Consider the following 22,930-nt stretch of genomic DNA (forward strand, 5'->3'; position numbering starts at 1 on the left):
CAATATGTGACTCTGTATTGTGCATAGTAAATAATTTTTTTTTTTTTTCATTGTAGAATTTCATCGCGTTACAATGGCAAGTGACTCGAGCCACACGACACCGCTGGTGAGTCCGGTGAGTACATGATCTACTGTTGCTTACTATTCGGTGTCATTTGTAGACGTGTCACTCAATTTTTTAAAACTATTTTCCAGGCTTCTTCAAGTGAGGAGGAACAGAGCCAGCAGGAGCAGCGACCTCAGGGCCAAGCTGTGGTGGCAAGACGGCGAGTAAGTATTTTTTCAAACAACCTAGTCCAATTTTTTTTTTTAACATTCTTTTTTTCTTTTTTTTTTTTTGGAGGGGGGGGGAAGAAGGGAGGGAGACCAATTTGTATTTATATTGCAAACATTAATGTTTTCCTATTATTCTAGGTTTCACAACGGGACCAAGAAGAGGGCATTGATGTAGATGTCATGGTAGCATCAATCCAGGAGCGAGGCCCGTTGTGGGACCTGTTGTGAAATTGGATTTTGGGCTCCCCCGGTGGCCACTGGTGGAATTGAACTGGTGTGCATCATCCTCTCTGTTCACCTGTTTCCATCAGGATGTGGGAGTCGCTATTTAGCCTTGCTCCTCTGTCACTTCCATGCCGGTCAACATTGTAATCAGAAGCCTTTCTGTGCATGTTCCTGCTGCTAGACAACTCCCAGCTAAGTTGGACTTAGTCCTTGTTTGTTTTTGCATTTTGTTCCAGTTCACAGCTGTAGTTTCGTTTCTGTGTCTGGAAAGCTCTTGTGATCTGAAATTGCCACTCTGATGTTATGAGTTAATACTAGAGTCTTAAAGTAATTTCAGGATGGTATTTTGATAGGGTTTTCAGCTGACCATGAAAGTGCCCTTTCTGTCTTCCTGCTATCTAGTAAGCGGACCTCAATTTTGCTAAACCTATTTTCATACTACGTTTGTCATTTCATCTAAAATCACCGCCAATATTTGTGGGGGCCTCTGTCTGCCTTTCGGGGAAATTTCTCTAGAGGTGAGCCAGGACTATATTTTCCTCTGCCAGGATTAGTTAGTCCTCCGGCCGGCGCTGGGCGTCTAGGGATAAAACGCAGGCTACGCTACCCGGCTACTGTTAGTTGTGCGGCAGGTTTAGTTCATGGTCAGTTTAGTTTCCATCCTTCCAAGAGCTAGTTCTTATGTTTGCTGGGCTATGTTCTCTTGCCATTGAGAACCATAACAGTTTGACCGGCCACAAAGGGTTAAATTAATTGACAGAGAAAGGAGAGAAAAGAGAAGTCTGCTGAAGATTTTTTTTTTTTTTTTTTTCTCAGTTCTGAGTGTGCTTGTAATTGAATCTCTTGCAAGTCTGCCTATATTGCAGCCTTTCTCTCTCTCTCTCCTTCTAATCCTGGAATGGCTCTGTGTTCACCTGTTTAAAATGGATATTCAGAGTTTAGCTGCAGGTTTGAATAATCTCACCACGAAAGTTCAAAACTTACAAGATTTTGTTGTTCATGTTCCTATATCTGAACCTAGAATTCCTTTGCCTGAATTTTTCTCGGGGAATAGATCTTGCTTTCAAAATTTCAAAAATAATTGCAAGTTGTTTTTGTCCCTGAAATCTCGCTCTGCTGGAGATCCTGCTCAGCAGGTCAGGATTGTGATTTCTTTGCTCCGGGGCGACCCTCAGGATTGGGCTTTTGCATTGGCTCCAGGGGATCCTGCGTTGCTCAATGTGGATGCGTTTTTTCTGGCCTTGGGGTTGCTTTATGAGGAACCTCAGTTAGAACTTCAGGCGGAAAAGGCCTTGATGTCCCTATCTCAGGGGCAAGACGAAGCTGAAATATACTGCCAGAAATTCCGTAAATGGGCTGTGCTTACTCAGTGGAATGAGTGCGCCCTGGCGGCGAATTTCAGAGAGGGTCTCTCTGATGCCATTAAGGATGTTATGGTGGGGTTCCCTGTGCCTGCGGGTCTGAATGAGTCCATGACAATGGCTATCCAGATCGATAGGCGTCTGCGGGAGCGCAAACCTGTGCACCATTTGGCGGTGTCTACTGAGAAGACGCCAGAGAATATGCAATGTGATAGAATTCTGTCCAGAAGTGAACGGCAGAATTTTAGACGAAAAAATGGGTTGTGCTTCTATTGCGGTGATTCAACTCATGTTATATCAGCATGCTCTAAGCGTACTAAGAAGCTTGATAAGTCTGTTTCAATTGGCACTTTACAGTCTAAGTTTATTCTATCTGTGACCCTGATTTGTTCTTTATCATCTATTACCGCGGATGCCTATGTCGACTCTGGCGCCGCTTTGAGTCTTATGGATTGGTCCTTTGCCAAACTCTGTGGGTATGATTTGGAGCCTCTTGAAACTCCTATACCCCTGAAGGGGATTGACTCCACCCCATTGGCTAGCAATAAACCACAATACTGGACACAAGTAACTATGCGGATTAATCCGGATCACCAGGAGATTATTCGCTTTCTTGTGCTGTATAACCTACATGATATGTTGGTGCTTGGATTGCCATGGCTGCAATCTCATAACCCAGTCCTTGACTGGAAAGCTATGTCTGTGTTAAGCTGGGGATGTAAGGGGACGCATGGGGATGTACCTGTGGTTTCCATTTCATCATCTATTCCCTCTGAGATTCCTGAATTCTTGACTGAATATCGTGACGTTTTTGAAGAACCTAAGCTTGGTTCATTACCTCCGCACCGGGAGTGCGATTGTGCCATAGATTTGATTCCGGGTAGTAAATACCCTAAGGGTCGTTTATTTAATCTGTCTGTGCCTGAACATGCTGCTATGCGAGAATATATAAAGGAGTCCTTGGAAAAGGGACATATTCGTCCTTCGTCATCTCCCTTAGGAGCCGGTTTTTTCTTTGTGGCTAAGAAAGATGGCTCTTTGAGGCCGTGCATTGATTATCGGCTTTTGAATAAAATCACGGTTAAATATCAATATCCGTTGCCACTGCTGACTGATTTGTTTGCTCGCATAAAGGGGGCCAAGTGGTTCTCTAAGATAGATCTTCGTGGGGCGTATAATTTGGTGCGAATTAAGCAGGGGGATGAGTGGAAAACCGCATTTAATACGCCCGAGGGCCACTTTGAGTATTTGGTGATGCCTTTTGGTCTTTCAAATGCCCCTTCAGTCTTTCAGTCCTTTATGCATGACATTTTCCGTGATTATTTGGATAAATTTATGATTGTGTATCTGGATGATATTTTGATTTTTTCGGATGACTGGGACTCTCATGTCCAGCAGGTCAGGAGGGTTTTTCAGGTTTTGCGGTCTAATTCCTTGTGTGTGAAGGGTTCTAAGTGCGTTTTTGGGGTTCAAAAGATTTCCTTTTTGGGATATATTTTTTCCCCCTCTTCCATCGAGATGGATCCTGTCAAGGTTCGGGCTATTTGTGATTGGACGCAACCCTCTTCTCTTAAGAGTCTTCAGAAATTTTTGGGCTTTGCTAACTTTTATCGTCGATTTATTGCTGGTTTTTCTGATGTTGTTAAACCATTGACTGATTTGACTAAGAAGGGTGCTGATGTTGCTGATTGGTCCCCTGCTGCTGTGGAGGCCTTTCGGGAGCTTAAGCGCCGCTTTTCTTCCGCCCCTGTGTTGCGTCAGCCTGATGTTGCTCTTCCTTTTCAGGTTGAGGTCGACGCTTCTGAAATCGGAGCTGGGGCGGTTTTGTCGCAGAGAAGTTCCGATTGCTCCGTGATGAGACCTTGTGCTTTTTTCTCGCGTAAATTTTCGCCCGCCGAGCGGAATTATGATGTTGGGAATCGGGAGCTTTTGGCCATGAAGTGGGCTTTTGAGGAGTGGCGTCATTGGCTTGAGGGGGCTAGACATCAGGTGGTGGTATTGACTGACCACAAAAATCTAATTTATCTTGAGTCCGCCAGACGCCTGAATCCTAGACAGGCGCGCTGGTCGTTGTTTTTCTCTCGGTTTAATTTTGTGGTGTCCTACCTGCCGGGTTCTAAGAATGTTAACCCCTTAATGACAGCCAATACGTCTTTTAACTGACCTGAGATATAAGAGAACAGTCTCCCCATACAGGTGACAATCCAGCAGCTGTTGACTGTGCACTACAGCTGACAATTTGCTGTATCAGCCACGATCAGTGTTTGCACCGTCCAAATCTGTTTAACCCCTTAGATGCTGCTGTCAATAATGACTACATCACTATAAATGGTTAACAGAGTGTGGGGGCTTCCTCTTTATCCAAACTGGTGCCCTCAGATCATTATTTTGTGGTCCTGATGTTTGCGATGGCAATTCACAACCAAATAGCGGCCTTACAGTCTGACGGTTCTAGTAATCTGTTCAGAAGTTACCGACATTTAGGTGGTAAAAATGCACATTTTCATTTGTGTCATACCACTTTGCATTAATTCCTGTGAAGCACCTGAAGGGTTAATAAACTACCTGACAGCAGTTTTCAATATGTCTAGGGGTGCTGTTTTTAAAATGGTATCACGTTTGGGGGTTTCCCAATATATGGGACCCCTAAAGTCACTTCAAACATGTTTAAGTCCCTAAAAAAATAAATTTTGTATATTTATTTGAAAAAATTTAAAATTGCTGCTACATTTTTAAACCTCCTAAAATGCTAACAAAATAAAATAACATTTTACAAATGGTGCTGATGTAAAGCCGACATGTGGGAAATGTTGTTTATTAATGGTTTGCTGTGGTATGACCATCTGGATTAAAGGGATAATCATTCAAATTTAGGAAATTGCTAATTTTTTAACATATTTCTCAAATATTTGATATTTTTTATAAATAAACACAAAACATATCGACCTAAATTTATCATTATCATAAAGTATAATGTGTCACGAAAAAACAATCCCAAAATCACTGGGATTTGTTGAAGCGTTGCAGAGTTATTACCACATAAAGTGACACTGGTCAGATTTAAAAAATGTGGCTCCGTCACTAAGGGGTTAAGGCGGATGCCCTTTCTAGGAGTTTTGAGCCTGACTCCCCTGGTAATTCTGAACCTACAGGTATCCTTAAGGATGGAGTGATATTGTCTGCCGTTTCTCCAGATCTGCGGCGGGCCTTGCAGGAGTTTCAGGCGGATAGACCTGATCGTTGCCCACCTGGTAGACTGTTTGTTCCTGATGATTGGACCAGTAAAGTCATTTCTGAGGTTCATCCTTCTGCGTTGGCAGGTCATCCTGGAATCTTTGGTACCAGGGATTTGGTGGCAAGGTCCTTCTGGTGGCCTTCCCTGTCTCGAGATGTGCGAGGCTTCGTGCAGTCTTGTGACGTTTGTGCTCGGGCCAAGCCTTGTTGTTCTCGGGCTAGTGGATTGTTGTTGCCCTTGCCTATCCCGAAGAGGCCCTGGACGCACATCTCGATGGATTTTATTTCGGATCTTCCTGTTTCTCAGAAGATGTCTGTCATCTGGGTGGTGTGTGATCGTTTCTCTAAGATGGTCCATTTGGTTCCCCTGCCTATGTTGCCTTCTTCTTCCGAGTTGGTTCCTCTGTTTTTTCAAAATGTGGTCCGTTTGCATGGTATTCCGGAGAATATCGTTTCTGACAGAGGTACCCAATTCGTGTCTAGATTTTGGCGAGCATTCTGTGCTAGGATGGGCATAGATTTGTCTTTCTCGTCTGCTTTCCATCCTCAGACTAATGGCCAGACCGAGCGGACGAATCAGACCTTGGAGACATATTTGAGGTGTTTTGTGTCTGCAGATCAGGATGATTGGGTTGCTTTTTTGCCTTTAGCGGAGTTTGCCCTCAATAATCGGGCCAGTTCTGCCACCTTGGTGTCTCCCTTTTTCTGTAATTCGGGGTTTCATCCTCGATTTTCTTCTGGTCAGGTGGAATCTTCGGATTGTCCTGGAGTGGATGCTGTGGTGGAGAGGTTGCATCAGATTTGGGGGCAGGTAGTGGACAATTTGAAGTTGTCCCAGGAGAAGACTCAGCTTTTTGCCAACCGCCGGCGTCGGGTTGGTCCTCGGCTTTGTGTTGGGGACTTGGTGTGGTTGTCTTCTCGTTTTGTCCCTATGAGGGTTTCTTCTCCCAAGTTTAAGCCTCGGTTCATCGGCCCGTACAAGATATTGGAGATTCTTAACCCTGTGTCCTTCCGTTTGGACCTCCCTGCATCTTTTTCTATTCATAATGTTTTTCATCGGTCATTATTGCGCAGGTATGAGGTACCGGTTGTGCCTTCCGTTGAGCCTCCTGCTCCGGTGTTGGTTGAGGGCGAGTTGGAGTACGTTGTGGAAAAAATCTTGGACTCCCGTGTTTCCAGACGGAAACTCCAGTATCTGGTCAAATGGAAGGGATACGGTCAGGAGGATAATTCTTGGGTGACTGCCTCTGATGTTCATGCCTCCGATTTGGTCCGTGCCTTTCATAGGGCTCATCCTGATCGCCCTGGTGGTTCTGGTGAGGGTTCGGTGCCCCCTCCTTGAGGGGGGGGTACTGTTGTGAAATTGTATTTTGGGCTCCCCCGGTGGCCACTGGTGGAATTGAACTGGTGTGCATCATCCTCTCTGTTCACCTGTTTCCATCAGGATGTGGGAGTCGCTATTTAGCCTTGCTCCTCTGTCACTTCCATGCCGGTCAACATTGTAATCAGAAGCCTTTCTGTGCATGTTCCTGCTGCTAGACAACTCCCAGCTAAGTTGGACTTAGTCCTTGTTTGTTTTTGCATTTTGTTCCAGTTCACAGCTGTAGTTTCGTTTCTGTGTCTGGAAAGCTCTTGTGATCTGAAATTGCCACTCTGATGTTATGAGTTAATACTAGAGTCTTAAAGTAATTTCAGGATGGTATTTTGATAGGGTTTTCAGCTGACCATGAAAGTGCCCTTTCTGTCTTCCTGCTATCTAGTAAGCGGACCTCAATTTTGCTAAACCTATTTTCATACTACGTTTGTCATTTCATCTAAAATCACCGCCAATATTTGTGGGGGCCTCTGTCTGCCTTTCGGGGAAATTTCTCTAGAGGTGAGCCAGGACTATATTTTCCTCTGCCAGGATTAGTTAGTCCTCCGGCCGGCGCTGGGCGTCTAGGGATAAAACGCAGGCTACGCTACCCGGCTACTGTTAGTTGTGCGGCAGGTTTAGTTCATGGTCAGTTTAGTTTCCATCCTTCCAAGAGCTAGTTCTTATGTTTGCTGGGCTATGTTCTCTTGCCATTGAGAACCATAATAGGGACCCCCGTGACCCCCGGCACGCGGACCAGGTGGTTTTCAAACGTATGTGGACTGAGGTGGCCAAATCGCTGTGGGATGGCTTTGACAGCGCTTCACCCACTGACCAAACTAAATTTGGTAAGTATTGCCAAAATGCCGCTCTGAACCATCAGGCCAGGATACACAACCGTCTGTGATGTGTTCTACTTTTGTATCATCGCACACGGTTGTGTTATCAATAAAAGTTTCTCTCAAACTAATTGTTTGCCTTTTCCACAGTCAAAAAATTGAAGACCAGATGGCGCTCCATGAAGGACCGTTTCAATCGGGGCCTGCGGAAGGAGGGAGAGGCTCGTAGTGGTGCTGCAGCGGCAAGGTCAATACCATATAAATACAACAGGATTCTGCAGTTCCTGAGACCAGCCCTTGGCCGCCGACAGTAAGTATTACCTATTCCCACACATCGTGTACTGTCCAACATGCATATTCACGTAATATATTCCCCAGCCACGTAGTTTATTGCCCATCCATTTTTATTACATTGGCCAGTGACGTAGTATACAGCACACAGACACATAGTATATTGGCCAGCCACTTGCAATATTTCATTGTGGCATAGTATATTGCACATCCAGGTTTATCACAGTTTCCAATAACGTTAAAATAATTGACACGGGAGACCTTGTAGTCCACGGCAGGTTCTGTACCCAGGGTTGGTCTGATCGCAGGACCTGTGATGACGTCTCGGTAACATGTCCGTGACGTCATGACAGTTCCGACGATAAGCATAAACCATGGCGACCGATACAAACGGCAAACATGGTTGAGTATAGCTTGTTAATTTTTTAAGACAAAAATTTTTCAATTTTTAATATTGATGCGTCATCGGCAGTGTCAATAGTAAAAATTTGGTGACATCTTAACGGCGGCAACGGTTACCGCCGGTAAGTGTTTATCCATGACAGAGGGGAGTATGCGGGCGACAGGCATTCACTGCGGGGAGTAAGGAGGACTGTGCCTGGCGCTGATTGGTCGCGTCAGCCATGACAGGCAGCTGGCCGTAACAATCAGCAAATAATACCGTTAGGACTGACAGACGGAACTGACCCTTTACAATTATGTAAAATTTTAATGTTACAGTGTGTGATGCAATGTTAACTTTTTATTACACACAGGAGGTGGCGAATGTGAAATGTTATATTTTGTATACTAATGTTCTCCTTATGTTTTCACAGAACACACAGCAGCACCCTCGAGCCTGTTCGTCCTTCTGGAGCGGTATTTCGTGAATCGCCATCTAGACCGTCACAGCCATCCCACAGCGACAGTAGGCTTGCACCACCATCTGGAGAACGGGCAGCCGGTCCATCAGATGTTCCCCTGGCCGAGGCCACTGGCGCTCCTTCCTTCGGGTTTTCCCGACAGCGTCAGCGGGCCTCGGACAGGCCGCTACTGCCCGAATTTTTCCATTTGAGCACGGTATTCCAGAATTGTTTCAAGGCGCTGGGCGATAGAATGGACACTGCTCTGTCCAATATCGACCGGCGCCTTGAAAATATGGAATCCGAGCTCTCGAGGCCGGCAAAACATTTCTTTAGTGCCATTGCGAAGGGCATGGTGGAACATCTTACGCCGGAACTCCAGATTTCGGTGATGCAGGCCTGCAACAATGCGTACGTGACTGCTCTGCAGCAGGCTCGGGTCATGCAGTCAGCGACTACAATGCCCGTAGTACCATCGCTGGCTAGCATGACTCCGACTCCTGCTGCAGAGCAGCCACACCGAACTCCGCGTGCCGAGGGCCACCGCCGCCGCCGCCACCATAGAACAGAGCCGCAAAGTCCTGCTCCTGCAAAGCCTTCAAGGACCCACAGACGGCAGGCGGAACAACAGCCAGAGGGAGAGAGGAGAAAACGGGCAAGAACATCACCCGCTACACCGGCTATGGCTGCTCCAATACCTGCACCGAGCTCTCGGCAGGGGTCTAGCCGGAGCAGGAGTAGCCAGAGCCAGCCCAGAGTGCCAAGGACACTGGTCGTGCCTCCTCCCTCCCCTCCTGCGTTGGCATTCTCGCCACCGTAGACCACAGGGTGGTCAGACGTTGGCATACCATCAAGCATTCTTTAGTATGGTGGTTCCTCCTCCTCCTCCTCCTCCTCCCCCTCCACCCACTCCCAAACTGGGGGATATCAATCTCCCTTAATTGCGGAAGTTCCCACCCCTTAGAACCTTTCCCCATTTTTCATTTTGTGTCACCCCTATCACCCCTAATAAATTGTTATTTGGTTAACCATATTGGAGTTCTTGGTCTAAAATAAAGTTTGCACCAACTCACACCGTGCGTCATACACAAATCTTGTGTTTGCAACACCTCATATCTGCAATGTATGACAGATTTTTATGCAGTTTGTTTTAATTTTTTTGGCCTGTCTCTCATTGTACTATGAGTTGTTACAAACACAAATAGGTTAAAAAAATATATCAATTTTCAAATCCTACTGTACTGGTACCGTCACACATAACGATTTCGTTAACAATATCGTTGATTTTTATGACGTAGCAACGATATCGTTAACGAAATCTTAATGCGTGACAGCGACCTACGATCATGCCCCTGCTGGTAGATCGTTGGTCGCTGCGAATGATCAGGACCTTTTTTTGGTCGCTGATCACCCGCTGTCATCGCTGGATCGGCGTGTGTGACACCGATTCAGCGATGTCTTCACTGGTAACCAGGGTAAACAGCGATGTCTTCTCTGGTAACCAGGGTAAATATCGGGTTACTAAGCGCAGGGCCGCTTAGTAACCCGATGTTTACCCTGGTTACCATTGTAAATGTAAAAAAAATAAACAGTATATACTTAGATTCCGGTGTCTCCCACGTCCCTCGCCGTCATCTTCCCGCAATGAGTGACACTGAGTTATGGCCATAAAGTAAAAGCAGAGCACACCGGTGACGTCAACGCTGTGCTGTGCTTTTGGCCCGGCACAGTGCGGGAAGCTGACGGCGATGGACGTGGCAGACACCGGAATCTAAGTATATACTGTTTATTTTTTTTACATTTACAATCCTAACCAGGGTAAACATCGGCTTAAGCGGCCATGCGCTTAGTAACCCGATGGTTACCCTGGCTACACGGGACTTCGGCATTGTTGGTCGCAGGAGAGCTGTCTGTGTGACAGCTCTCCAGCGACCACACAACAACTTACCAACTATCACGGCCAGGTCGTATCGCTGGTCGTGATCGTTGGTTAATCGTTTAGTGTAACGGTACCTTAAGGCTATTGGTCAGGTGAGGTTGTAGCAATGTTCACATGGCCAAGCGTAGCCACTATTTGACTCAGGACGTATTCCAGCATCCTGAGTTCAATAGTGTTAACTCGCTACAGTTGAGCGAACATGATAGTCTCCCTCCTTGTCAAGCAAAACACTTGCAGACTAGTAGCATATGTCCCCCGGCTTCATGGAGTGCGGATATGATCTGCAGCCACATGTTCAGAGGCTGTGTGACAGGCAGAACACATGCACATCCAAGGCATGTGTAGTGCCTGTCACACAGCCGCAGCACAGCGGTAGAAAACCTGCTTCAGCCATCATGCTCCATGATGCCAGGTTCCATATGCAAATAGTCTGCAAGATTAATTGCTTGACAAGGTGGGAGCCGATCATGTTCGCTTTCAAAACTATGGAACACACGGCTATGTGAACAATTGGTTTGTTTTGTCAGAGTCAATTTGGGAACCGGTGCTCACATTACTACATTTTATGGTACACACATTTGGTTCTAGAACATTAGATTTTTTTGAATTTTTTTTTATTGGCAACAACATTGATAGGGGAGAATTTTTTTTAAAACGTAAAGACACAATAAAAAACTTTATTTCAAAACACAACAAAGTATAAAAACACGATACATTTCAACATTTAAAGAACAGTACATTTGGCTGTTAAAATGTCATGGACTCAACAGTGTTTTATTATTTTTAAATTAGATTAGATTTTTATTAATCCCAAGAATTTTACTTACAGTTACAGCAGGATAAAGTACAGTATCTACATTAAACCATTTGATCTTGCCATGACACACAGCCAACATCAGAAACAAAATATGATGCAAATTGATCCCTCATCTGAGCAATTTCCAAAGTTGTCCTCAGAGGATGATCTTGGAAATCGGGCAATGGGTTTGGTATGGGTTCATCTAGTTCAACGTTGACTCTCTCTTTGGCAATAACATAATTGTGTAGAACCACACAAGCCTTCACCACCTGATCAACTGTCTCAATTTTCAGATTTATAGCGGATCCTAAAATCCGCCATTTGGAGACAAGGATTCCAAAGGCGCACTCCACAGTTCTTCTGGCCCTGGACAGTCTATAATTAAAAATCCTTTTTGTGTGGTCCAAGCCCCGACTTGAGTACGGTTTCAGAAGGTTGGCAGACATTTGAAATGCCTCATCACCAACAACCACAAATGGCATTGCCGGGCCTTGGGTGTTGGGAAGAGGTCTTGGCTGGGGGAAATTAAAATCGTTCTCATACAATCTTCGGCCCATATCAGACTCCTTAAATGTCCGGGAATCATTGGCACGGCCAAACGCTTGTCCACGGCAAGAAACCTGCAGTCCGCACCTGCAATGGCCATGAGGACGGTGGAAAAGTATTTTTTGTAGTTAAAAAACAGCGAACCACTTCTTGCAGGCTTTGTAATCCTAATGTACTTCCCATCAACTGCTCCAATACAGTTAGGGAAGGAACACACTTGGTCAAATTTTTGGGCGTTGGCCTCCCATAACTCAGTTGTTGGGATTGGTAAAAATTCCTCACGGAGATTGTCCCACAATGCACGGCATGTGTCGGCAATAATACCCGAAAGTGTAGAGACTCCAATCCGAAACTGGAAATGCAGGGATCTCAAGGTCTCTGCGGTAGCCAGGAAACTGCCAAGAAGAAAAATAAATAAATTTAATTAAAGTATTTACATTGTTATAAAATAAAATTACATTTACATCCCTCCCACACCAAAACAAAAAAAAAGGTTAATTAAAAAAAGGGCACAACATTTAAAGTCCTTCAAATAGCTGCATTACGTACCGTAGAGTCACCAGCAGATGTTCCTCGGCGGAAATTGATCTCCGGAGCTGCGTGTCCTGCCTGGTAATGGCTCCTTCCACCCGACGCAGAAGATAGCGGAAGCTGTCTTGAGACATCCTGGTATACTCAAAATATTTTTCCAGGTTCTCATTTAGCTCACCAAACAAGCAATGGTAGGCTCCACGGCTCTCTCGGACTTCCACTATAGGGTGTAGCCAAAAACGCCGATGACTCCTTCTCCGCTGTTTATCTCTTTTCCTTTGTTCATGAAATGCAATAGCGTAAGCATTAGCCATGGCTAAATCCAGCTCCATATTGAGGTAAATGCTCTCCATGGGACGCTCCATCTTGATGCTGTAAAAAACACGCAAAATGGGAGAAATTCATGTATGCCGGGGTATATATACTAAAATTCCATTATACCCACCCTCTTCTATCCATTGGTGGTATTTATCTAGTGTCTAGACACTAAAAATGACCTCATTGTTTGACAACGCATGTGTCGAAAAACGCTGCGTTTTTTTGAAAAACGCACTGAAACGCACAACAAAACGCAGCATGCGTTAAACGCATGCGTCGAAAACAGTGCGTTTTCTGGTGCGTTCCTATGCGTCATGCGTTGCGTCGACGACGCTGCATCGCAAGACGCAAATGTGAACGTAGCCTAAAAAATTTTGAGTGAGGGTCGCCTGACGACCCTCTAAAAATTATGAGTGTGCGCTACATGATGACCCTCTGAAAACTTGGAGCGCGGGCTGCACAATGACCCTGTTGTATGGTGGAGGAAGAGGACAAGAAAACGAAGAAACCATGTACCATATACTCTTTTTGGATGGGAAGGGGTACATGGGAATACTCCAGAAAAAAAGGAAGAGCTGAATTGGCTTTATATGCCGCTGCACTCATCCAGTGGGGTTGAGAAATCAGGGCCAATCCAGGCCTTGTTAATTTTTGTAAGAGTAAGCCTGTCAGCATTTTCAGTTCACGGGGGATGTGACTAACAGTAGTTATGCCCCTGATGGCACTTAAAACTCGCTCTGACAAAATGCTAGCAACACTGCCTGGGCAATGGGACGGTCTAATGAAACTGTCCTAGACCTTTGATAGTGTTCCCCTGCCTCTTTTGGTCCTGGTGTGGGTCTCTCTTGCCTTTTGCATTTTAAATTAGGTATATAATATATGCCTGCAGATTTTCTGGTATTAATAGGGTAAAGAAAATATATAGCCCTGAAATGGAGTTTTGTTTTTAGGTTGCAGCAGCAGTATACCTATAGAAATACTCTAAGGGTATGTGTCCACGTTCAGGAAACGCTGCGTTTTTGACGCTGCGTTTTTCCGCAGCGTCAAAAACGCAGCGTCCAGATGTTACAGCAGAGTGGAGGGGATTTCATGAAATCCCGACTCCACTATGCGTTAAAAAACGCATGCGTTTTTGCCACGAAAACGCATGCGTGGTGCGTTTTTTCAAAACGCGGCATGTTGCTACAATGAGCAAAACACGCAGGAACACCGCAGGTGACCTGCCAGTGACCTCAGGTGCAGTTTTGGTCAGGATTTTACTTGCATAAAATCCTGACCAAAGCCTGAAGCAAGCCTGAACGTGGACACATACCCTAAGGGTATGTTTCCACGGTCAGTAAACGCTGCTTGTTTGACGCTGCAGCGTCAAACAAGCAGCGTCCAGATGTTCCAGCATAGTGGAGGGGATTTTATGAAATCCCGTCTCCACTATGCGTGGAAACCCGCACGCGGCGGCCCTGCGACTCCGGACATGCTGCGCGTCTTTTCAGAACGCAGCATGTCCGTACACCTTGCGGGGACGCAGCGTCCCCGCAAGGCATATCACAGGGCCCTATGGCGAGGGGTGCGATGATCCCGGATGTGTACTGTACACATCCGGCACCATCGCGTCCCAGAAAGGGGGCGGGGCTTAGCGCCGAGCGGCTTCGCCGCTGCGGCGAACCCGCCGGCAAGCCGTACCGTGGAGCCATACCCTAAGGGTATGTGTCCACGTTCAGGCTTGCTTCAGGCTTTGGTCAGGATTTTATGCAAGTAAAATCCTGACCAAAACTGCACCTGAGGTCACTGGCAGGTCACCTGCGGTGTGCCTGCGTGTTTTGCTCATTGTAGCAACATGCTGCGTTTTGAAAAAACGCACCGCGCATGCGTTTTCGCGGCAAAAACGCAGCGTTTCCTGAACGTGGAAACATACCCTAAGACAAAAAAACCCTGCCTATATGCCTTTAATCCAAAACTATTCCTCCTCCACCAGCTATCCCTAAACTGAATGCAGCAGCGGTATACAAGTGTAAGGCCGGGGTCGCACTAACGAGAAATACGGATGAGTGTAATGCGCTAAAAAAATCAAATAGCTCTAATTAGACTAATGTTAATCTATGGGGCAGCTCCTATCATCCGTTGCTTTCTCGGCCGTATTATACGTGCGAGAGAAATTGCAGCATGCTGTGATTTGCACCGTATATCAGCCGAGAATCGCCAATGAAAGTCTATGGGTGCGAGAAAAACTCGCACACCACACGGGCCATCAGTGTGACTTGTGAGAAATACGCACAGATGTCCTTTAGAAAAGCAGGCAATTCAGCGTGGTGTACAGTAAAATCACACTGACAGGTTAGAATAGATAAAATAAATGTCTACCCATAGTATAGTTATACAGTCATGGCCAAATGTATTGACACCCCTGCAATTCTGTCAGATAATACTCAGTTTCTTCCTGAAAATGATTGCAATCACAAATTCTTTGGTATTATTATCTTCATTTAATTTGTCTTAACCCCTTCAAGTCGCGGCCCTTTTTCGTTTTTGCGTTTTCGTTTTTCACTCCCCTCCTTCCCAGAGCCATAACTTTTTTATTTTTCCATCAATATGGCCATGTGAGGGCTTATTTTTTGCGGGATGAGTTGTACTTTTGAACGACACCATTGGTTTTACCATGTCTTTTACTAAAAAACGGGAAAAAAATTCCAAGTGCGGTGAAATTGCAAAAAAAGTGCAATCCCACACTTGTTTTTTGCTTGGCTTTTTTGCTAGGTTCACTAAATGCTAAAACTGACCTGCCATTCTGATTCTCTAGGTCATTACGAGTTCATAGACACCTAATATGTCTAGGTTATTTTTTATCCAAGTGGTGAAAAAAAATTCAAAACTTTGCTTTAAAAAAAAAAAAAAAAGTGTCATTTTCCGATACCCGAAGCGTCTCCATTTTTCGTGATCTGGGGTCAAGTGAGGGCTTATTTTTTGCGTGCCGAGCTGATGTTTTTAATAATATCATGTTTGTGCAGATACTTCTTTTGATCGCCCGTTATTGCATTTTAATGCAATGTCGCAGCGACCAAAAAACGTAATTCTGGCGTTTTGAATTTTTTTCTCGCTACGCTGTTTAGCGATCAGGTTAATGCTTTTTTTTTATTGATAGATCGGGCGATTCTGAACGCGGCGATACCAAATACGTGTAGGTTTGATTTTTTTTTATTGTTTTATTTAGGATGGGGCGAAAGGGGGGTGATTTAAACTTTTATGTTTTTTAAGTTTTTTTCATATTTTTAAAAACATTTTTTTTTACCTATGCCATGCTTCAATAGCCTCCATGGGAGGCTAGAAGCTGGCACAACTCGATTGGCTCAGCTACATACCAGCGATCATCAGATCGCTGCTATGTAGCTGAAATGCAGGTGTGCTGTGAGCGCCGACCACAGGGGGGCGCTCACAGCAGGCCGGCATCAGTAACCATAGAGGTCTCAAGGACCACTATGGTTACTGTCCTGACACATCGCCGACCCCCGATCATGTGACAGGGGTCGGCGATGACGTCATTACCGGCCGCCCGGCCGGAAGCTTTAGTTAAATGCCGCTGTCTGCGTTTGACAGCGGCATTTAACAGGTTAATAGCGGCGGGTGAATAGCGATTTCACCCGCTGCTATTGCGCGCACATGTCAGCTGTACAAAACAGCTGACATGTCGCGACTTTGATGTGGGCTCAGCGCTGGAGCCCACATCAAAGGGGGATTCACGGCATGCGCAGTACATGTACGGCGCATGTCGTGAAAGGGTTAAATGAAAAAAACACAAAAATAATTGTCCTAAAGCCAAATTGGATATAATTCCACACCAAACATAAAAAAGGGGGTGGACAAAAGTATTGGCACTGTTCGAAAAATCATGTGATGCTTCTCTAATTTGTGTAATTAACAGCACCTGTAGCTTACCTGTGGCACCTAACAAGTGTTGGCAATAACTAAATAACACTTACAGCCAGTTGACATGGATTAAAGTTGACTCAACCTCTGTCCTGTGTCCTTGTGTGTACCACATTAAGCATGGAGAAAAGAAAGAAGACCAAAGAACTGTCTGAGGACTTGAGAAACCAAATTGTGAGGAATCATGAGCAAGGCTACAAGTCCATCTCCAAAGACCTGAATGTTCCTGTGTCTACCATGCGCAGTGTCATCAAGAAGTTTAAAGCCCAGGACACTGTGGCTAACCTCCCTAGATGTGGACGGAAAAGAAAAATTGACAAGAGATTTCAACGCAAGATTGTGCAGATGTTGGATAAAGAACTTCGACTAACATCCAAACAAGTTCAAGCTGCCCTGCAGTCCGAGGATACAACAGTGTCAACCCGTACTATCCGTCGGCGTCTGAATGAAAAGGGACTGTATGGTAGGAGACCCAGGAAGACCCCACTTCTTACCCCGAGACATAAAAAAGCCAGGCTGAAGTTTGCCAAAACTTACCTGAAAAAGCCTAAAACGTTTTGGAAGAATGTTCTTTGGTCAGATGAGACAAAAGTAGAGCTTTTTGGGCAAAGGCATCAACATAGAGTTTACAGGAGAAAAAAAGAGGCATTCAAAGAAAAGAACACGGTCCCTACAGTCAAACATGGCGGAGGTTCCCTGATGTTTTGGGGTTGCTTTGCTGCCTCTGGCACTGGACTGCTTGCCCGTGTGCATGGCATTATGAAGTCTGAAAACTACCAACAAATTTTGCAGCATAATGTAGGGCCCAGTGTGAGAAAGCTGGGTCTCCCTCAGAGGTCATGGGTCTTCCAGCAGGACAATGACCCAAAACACACTTCAAAAAGCACTAGAAAATGGTTTGAGAGAAAGCACTGGAGACTTCTAAGGTGGCCAGCAATGAGTCCAGACCTGAATCCCATAGAACACCTGTGGAGAGATCTAAAAATGGCAGTCTGGAGAAGGCACCCTTCAAATATCAGGGACCTGGAGCAGTTTGCCAAAGAAGAATGGTCTAAAATTCCAGCAGAGCATTGTAAGAAACTCATTGGTGGTTACCGCAAGCGGTTGGTCGCAGTTATTTTGGCTAAAGGTTGTGCAACCAAGTACTAGGCTGAGGGTACCAATACTTTTGTCTGGCCCATTTTTGGAGTTTTGTGTGAAATGATCAATGTTTTGCTTTTTGCTTCATTCTCTTTTGTGTTTTTTCATTTAAGACAAATTAAATGAACTTAATAATACCAAAGAATTTGTGATTGCAATCATTTTCAGGAAGAAACTGAGTATTATCTGACAGAATTGCAGGGGTGTCAATACTTTTGGCCACAACTTTATATATATATATATATATATATATATATCTTTATATTTCATAGAGAGTTAGATAGCAGAATAGCCGATGATTCAGTTGACAGGTTCTGTAAAATAATTGCAGAACCCGACAGGATATGATACATGGTTCACATACAGTAAACCATTGCATATCCGTTAGATTTTTATATGTCCCTCACTAATAATGTTAGTAGTGTGTGTGTGTGAGTGTGTGTGTGTGTGTGTAAAATTTGGGAGCTGTAGGTGTTAAAGGATTAATTCACTGCAAAAACTGGCGTGGGCTCCCTCGCAACTTTCTCTGCCGGAGAGGAAAAGCCAGTGAGTGAAGGCAGATATTAATAGCCTAGAGAGGGACCATGGTTATTGGACCCCCTGGCTAAAAACATCTGCCCTCAGCCACCCCAGAAAAGGTGCATCTGTAAGATTTGCCCATTCTGGCACTTAGCCTCTCTCTTCCCACTGCCCTGTAGCTTGGCATATGGGGTAATAAGGGGTTAAAGTCACCTTTGCATTGAAAGGTGACATTAAGCCCGGTTAATAATGGAGAGGTGTCAATAAGGCATATCAAAATCTAATGGATATGCAGTGGTTTACTGTATGTAAACCATGTCTCATATCCTGTTGGGATTGGTAATGATTTAAGAAAAGCCAACAACTGAATTACCCGCTACAGGCCCAGACACAGGTGCACAAATCAAACAGCAGCCCTGCCCTGCCCTAGGCTCTGTTTGATTGTCACCTGTGTCTAAGCCTGTCTCACACTTCATCTATGGTGCTGGTTGGGCAGTGTGGAGATTGGATCCGAAATGTCTATGTCTGGACCTGGTCAACCTTTATCTGCGCTTGCCCTTTCTCGCGCCATGGGAGTGATTCAGAAACGCTTCAGGTACAGTTTGCATGTAATGTGGTCTTGCTTTTAATACATTTAGGAGGCCGTAATGGCACAGCGAATGTAAAAAACGTAGAGTAGGACTGCCCCATTATGAGAATGCCTTGGTGTGGCGGAGTGGTTCAAAGAATTGATCAATTGTTTGCTAAATGTCTCATTTTGAAATACAGATAGAAATCAATATGTGCATGTGTACTTTAGGTATTGCGTTCTGACCATAAGCAGTGCTGGCTTCTCCCCTTTTTTGTTTTGAAATTGGTTTGTGGCTGACCACCACTGTTGCCGTGCGCGCTGGGTTATGCATGCCATTCTTTCTGTACTCATTGTGATTGATCTAGGCTGCTGTACACACATACAGCAGCCCTGCCCTGCCCTAGGCTCTGTTTGATTGTCACCTGTGTCTATGCCTGTCTCACACTTCATCTATGGTGCTGGTTGGGCAGTGTGGAGGTTGGACCTGAAATGTCTATGTCCGGACTTGGTCAACCTTTATCTGCGCTTGCCCTTTCTGGCGCCATTGGAGTGATTCAGAAAAGCTTCAGGTACAGTTTGCATTTAGGAAGCCGTAATGGCACAGCGAATATAAAAAACGTAGAGTAGGACTGCCCCATTATGAGAATGCCTTGACGTGCCGCGGTGGCTCAAAGAATTGATCAATTGTTTGCTAAATGTCTCATTTTGAAATACAGTTAGAAATCAATATGTGCATGTGCACGTTATGCTTTGCGTTCTGACCATAAGCAGTGCTGGCTTCTCCCTTTTTTTGTTGGGACTAAGTAGTGCTAACCCCGTCCTTCCCCTATGTAGTGCCTATAGCTAGGGTCAGGCAGGGATTAGGTTCCTGCTCGGCGACAGGTGCAGAACCTATATAGGGATGTTTAGGGCAGACAAGGTGATTTTAGATCTGCCTAGGGTTCTCCACTCCCCTCTTCCCTAGTGTTTGGGCTCCCCCTTCCATATTCCCATTGTTGCGCACTTACTTATCCTTTACCCAGACTGACACTCATTCACTTTGCTTGTACTGTAAAATATTGCATATTTTCCATGTGCACATAGCCTTAAGTTAGTTTGGGAGAGTCAGAGACTGAATTGTTTATATTTATTCAGTGGCAGAAATTATAGTTAATAGCGGGAACAGTGCTGCTTATCACTTTATATTTTGATTGGTTCGTGGTTAATAGAGTATTGATGGTGGGGTAGATATCTGTATTCAGGGACGCAGTGCAAGGGTCACACATGTATGTATAGAATTTATGTATTTAATTTATTTATTTTGACCTTGTTATTTTTAAGGCTGTGATGAACATCGTGACAAGATGAGACGTAGCTGGGAGATGATGACATGAGGGGCTGACCAGATGGAGAAGAAACGTCAGAAAACGACTGTAATCAGACAAGGTGTCAGTGATAAGTTCCTTGATGTAAATATTATTCTGTATCTGTGTAAGGAGAAGACCCGGACCAGGCGTGCCTACTCTGTGACGGATCCGGAACTGTCGGAGCTGTCACCCAGGTTGCACGGGGAAAAGCATAAGGGTACCGTCACACAGTACCATTTTAATCGCTACGACGGCACGATCCGTGACGTCGCAGCGATCGTATGATTATCGCTCCAGCGTCGTAGACTGCGGTCACACTTTGCAATCACGGCGCTGGAGCGATGCCGAGGTCCCCGGGTAACCAGGGTAAACATCGGGTAACTAAGCGCAGGGCCGCGCTTAGTAACCCGATGTTTACCCTGGTTACCAGCGTAAACGTAAAAAAAACAAACACTACATACTTACATACCGGTGTCTGTCCCCCGGCGTTCTGCTTCTCTCCACTGTGTAAGTACAGCGGCCGGAAAGCAGAGCGGTGACGTCAGACGTCACCGCTGTGCTCGCTTTCTGGCTGGCCGGCGCTCACACTGCAGAGAAGCTGAGACGCCGGGGACAGACACCGGAATGTAAGTATGTACTGTTTTTTTTTTTTACGTTTACGCTGGTAACCAGGGTAAACATCGGGTTACTAAGCGCGGCCCTGCGCTTAGTTACCCGATGTTTACCCTGGTTACAAGCGAACACATCGCTGGATCGCTGTCACACACAACGATCCAGCGATGTCAGCGGGTGATCAAGCGACGAAAGAAAGTTCCAAACGATCTGCTACGACGTACAATTCTCAGCAGGGTCCCTGATCGCTGCTGCGTGTCAGACACTGCGATATCGTAACGATATCGCTAGAACGTCACGAATCGTACCGTCGTAGCGATCAAAATGGCACTGTGTGACGGTACCCTAAGACCTGGACCAACCTTTACACTCAGCAGCAGGGGGCACAACTAAGATAAAAGAGCTGCAGCACGTGTGAAATCAGTCAGTCTTGGTGGGTACATACAGCGCGCAGGAGGGCAGTGTCAGGGCTCCTACTGCAGAACATTCAGACAGAGCAGGCCCAAGCCAGAAGGGTCTGAGAGCCGTGACCAGAGACTGCCGACAAAGACTCATCCGGTCCCCGCTGTTACCACTGACCGTGAGTGAAAAACCCGCAGACAAGACATAGACGCGGGCATGCATCTACAGGGAAGCCGGGTCACCCGCCGTGAGTGGTTTCCCGTTCTAACCGCTGATAACCGTTTATTGTCTCTGGACTCTGACTCGTCATTTTCTCAACTCACCGATCATCGACCAGACCACAAGGAGACACCGCCATTGCCAGGATCCAGGATGCCATCTTCTCCAGGACTACACCAGACCCCTTACGAGCCAAGGCCTTGGTGCCAACACTCACATCCCAAAAGCCGCATCCTGACATCGCCGGATTGATAAGTTTGCTATTTTTGAACTGCCTACCCTATTCATTACCCGTTTTCCCTGAGTTCCAAGCCCTTTGTTCAATTGTACTGTTTTACCTATTTTCTCCCTGCGAGGAGTATACCTGTTTAAAGTAAACCCCACGTTAACCCTTGCTCTGCCTCCGATCCGTTGCTGCATCTTGCAACCTGCTCACATTTGGCATAGTCGGCAGGATGCAGTCCATCCACACGGAGGGGGCAGACCAAGCGTCTGGGAAGGGCCCTAGGTCCAGTATTTCTCTGGGGGCAATGTTGAACAATCTACCAAACTTTAATGGGAACAATACCATGTTGTGGAGCTGGACTGAGTGTATTAAAGGGATGATGAGGATGCATCCTATGATAACCGCCTTACAGGCGGAAGTCTCCTTGATGGCCCTGTAGGGAGAGGCGAGGGACTCATTGATGTTACGACCCTCCAGACAACAGGATATGTTTGACAAAGTGTTACATATACTGGAAGATACACATGGGGACCCCACAGACGTAGGAGAGCTGCGCATGCGGCTGTTTAGCCAGGTTCAAAGAGAGGAGGAGACAGTGATGCAGTACATGAACGTATTGCAGGTGATTCACACGGCCATATCCAGAAAAGACGACGGGGGTATAGGGTCAATTGACGTAGTGCTATGTGACCAGTTAGTGACTAGGTTGAGAGATGCGCTGCTGAAACAGGCTCTGCGGGTGCGCTTACGTGTGAACCCAGATATGACTTTTGCAGAAGTTGGAGGTGAGGTGCACGCGCGTGAGCAAGAACAGGGGGTTACAGTTCCGGTGGCAAAGGTCCGGAGCGGAGAGGTAGGCGTGAATGTAATTGCTGCACCAGGATGGGTAGAAGATTTGCGGAAAAAAATCCAAGTGATGAGGGAAGACTTTACAGAAACCAAAAAGAATGTGACCTCGGTGAGCATCTGGGGCAGAACTTTCTCAGAACCGTGACGGGGCAGAAGAATGTCTAGATGGGAGAAACTTCCTACCTGCTTCCTCTGTAGAGAGCTGGGGCATGTGGCCCAGGTGTGCCCACAACGGGGGGTGGCCTCTCCAGTGTCGTCCTTTAAACTAGGAGGCTGGGAGGCTGGGTGACGCCATCCGGAGCCAGAACAGTCAGAAAGAAGAATCAGAAGTCCCACCAATTTAGTTTCAGTGTGTCCTCTAGTCTGGGCTGAGATGGATGGATGGGCGGTACGCTGCATGGTGGATACTGGCTGCCAAGTAACTACGATGCCTGAGAAGTATTTCAGAAGTCATTTCCCTGAAGTGATGAGGCCTGAGTAGGGGCTAGTGATAAAGTTAATGGCCACAAATCAGCTCCCCTTCCTGGTTGCAGGGGTGGTATGGATGCAAATTAGGGTCTGCAGCAAAGACTT

At 45.9% G+C, this 22,930-nt stretch overlaps 1 protein-coding gene and 1 long non-coding RNA gene across 2 annotated transcripts; one reads left to right on the forward strand and one right to left on the reverse strand.

Moving 5' to 3' along the window:
* Positions 1 to 355: 355 nt before the first annotated feature.
* Positions 356 to 7,579, reverse strand: LOC143788756 (uncharacterized). Its single transcript, XR_013218727.1, has 2 exons — positions 7,184 to 7,579; positions 356 to 495 (listed from the first exon to the last, which is right to left on the reverse strand). It is a non-coding gene; the product is annotated as an uncharacterized LOC143788756 (long non-coding RNA).
* LOC143788755 (uncharacterized) lies at positions 7,185 to 9,299 on the forward strand. Its single transcript, XM_077278626.1, has 3 exons — positions 7,185 to 7,298; positions 7,440 to 7,599; positions 8,396 to 9,299. Exons 1-3 carry the CDS (start codon positions 7,226 to 7,228, stop codon positions 9,240 to 9,242), a joined length of 1,080 nt encoding a protein of 359 aa, XP_077134741.1. The 5' UTR covers positions 7,185 to 7,225; the 3' UTR covers positions 9,243 to 9,299.
* The last annotated feature ends 13,631 nt before the right edge of the window (positions 9,300 to 22,930 follow it).

The sequence above is a fragment of the Ranitomeya variabilis genome, chromosome 8 (genome assembly GCF_051348905.1).
Source record: "Ranitomeya variabilis isolate aRanVar5 chromosome 8, aRanVar5.hap1, whole genome shotgun sequence".
NCBI classification, from domain to species: domain Eukaryota; kingdom Metazoa; phylum Chordata; class Amphibia; order Anura; family Dendrobatidae; genus Ranitomeya; species Ranitomeya variabilis.

Bases quoted from the DNA above. Each gene is read 5' to 3' on its own strand.
- LOC143788755 (XM_077278626.1), top strand. From the start codon at position 7,226: ATGTGGACTGAGGTGGCCAAATCGCTGTGGGATGGCTTTGACAGCGCT. The intron at 7,299-7,439 runs GTAAGTATTGCC...CCTTTTCCACAG, and splicing joins CACTGACCAAACTAAATTTG to TCAAAAAATTGAAGACCAGA. The intron at 7,600-8,395 runs GTAAGTATTACC...ATGTTTTCACAG, and splicing joins CCAGCCCTTGGCCGCCGACA to AACACACAGCAGCACCCTCG.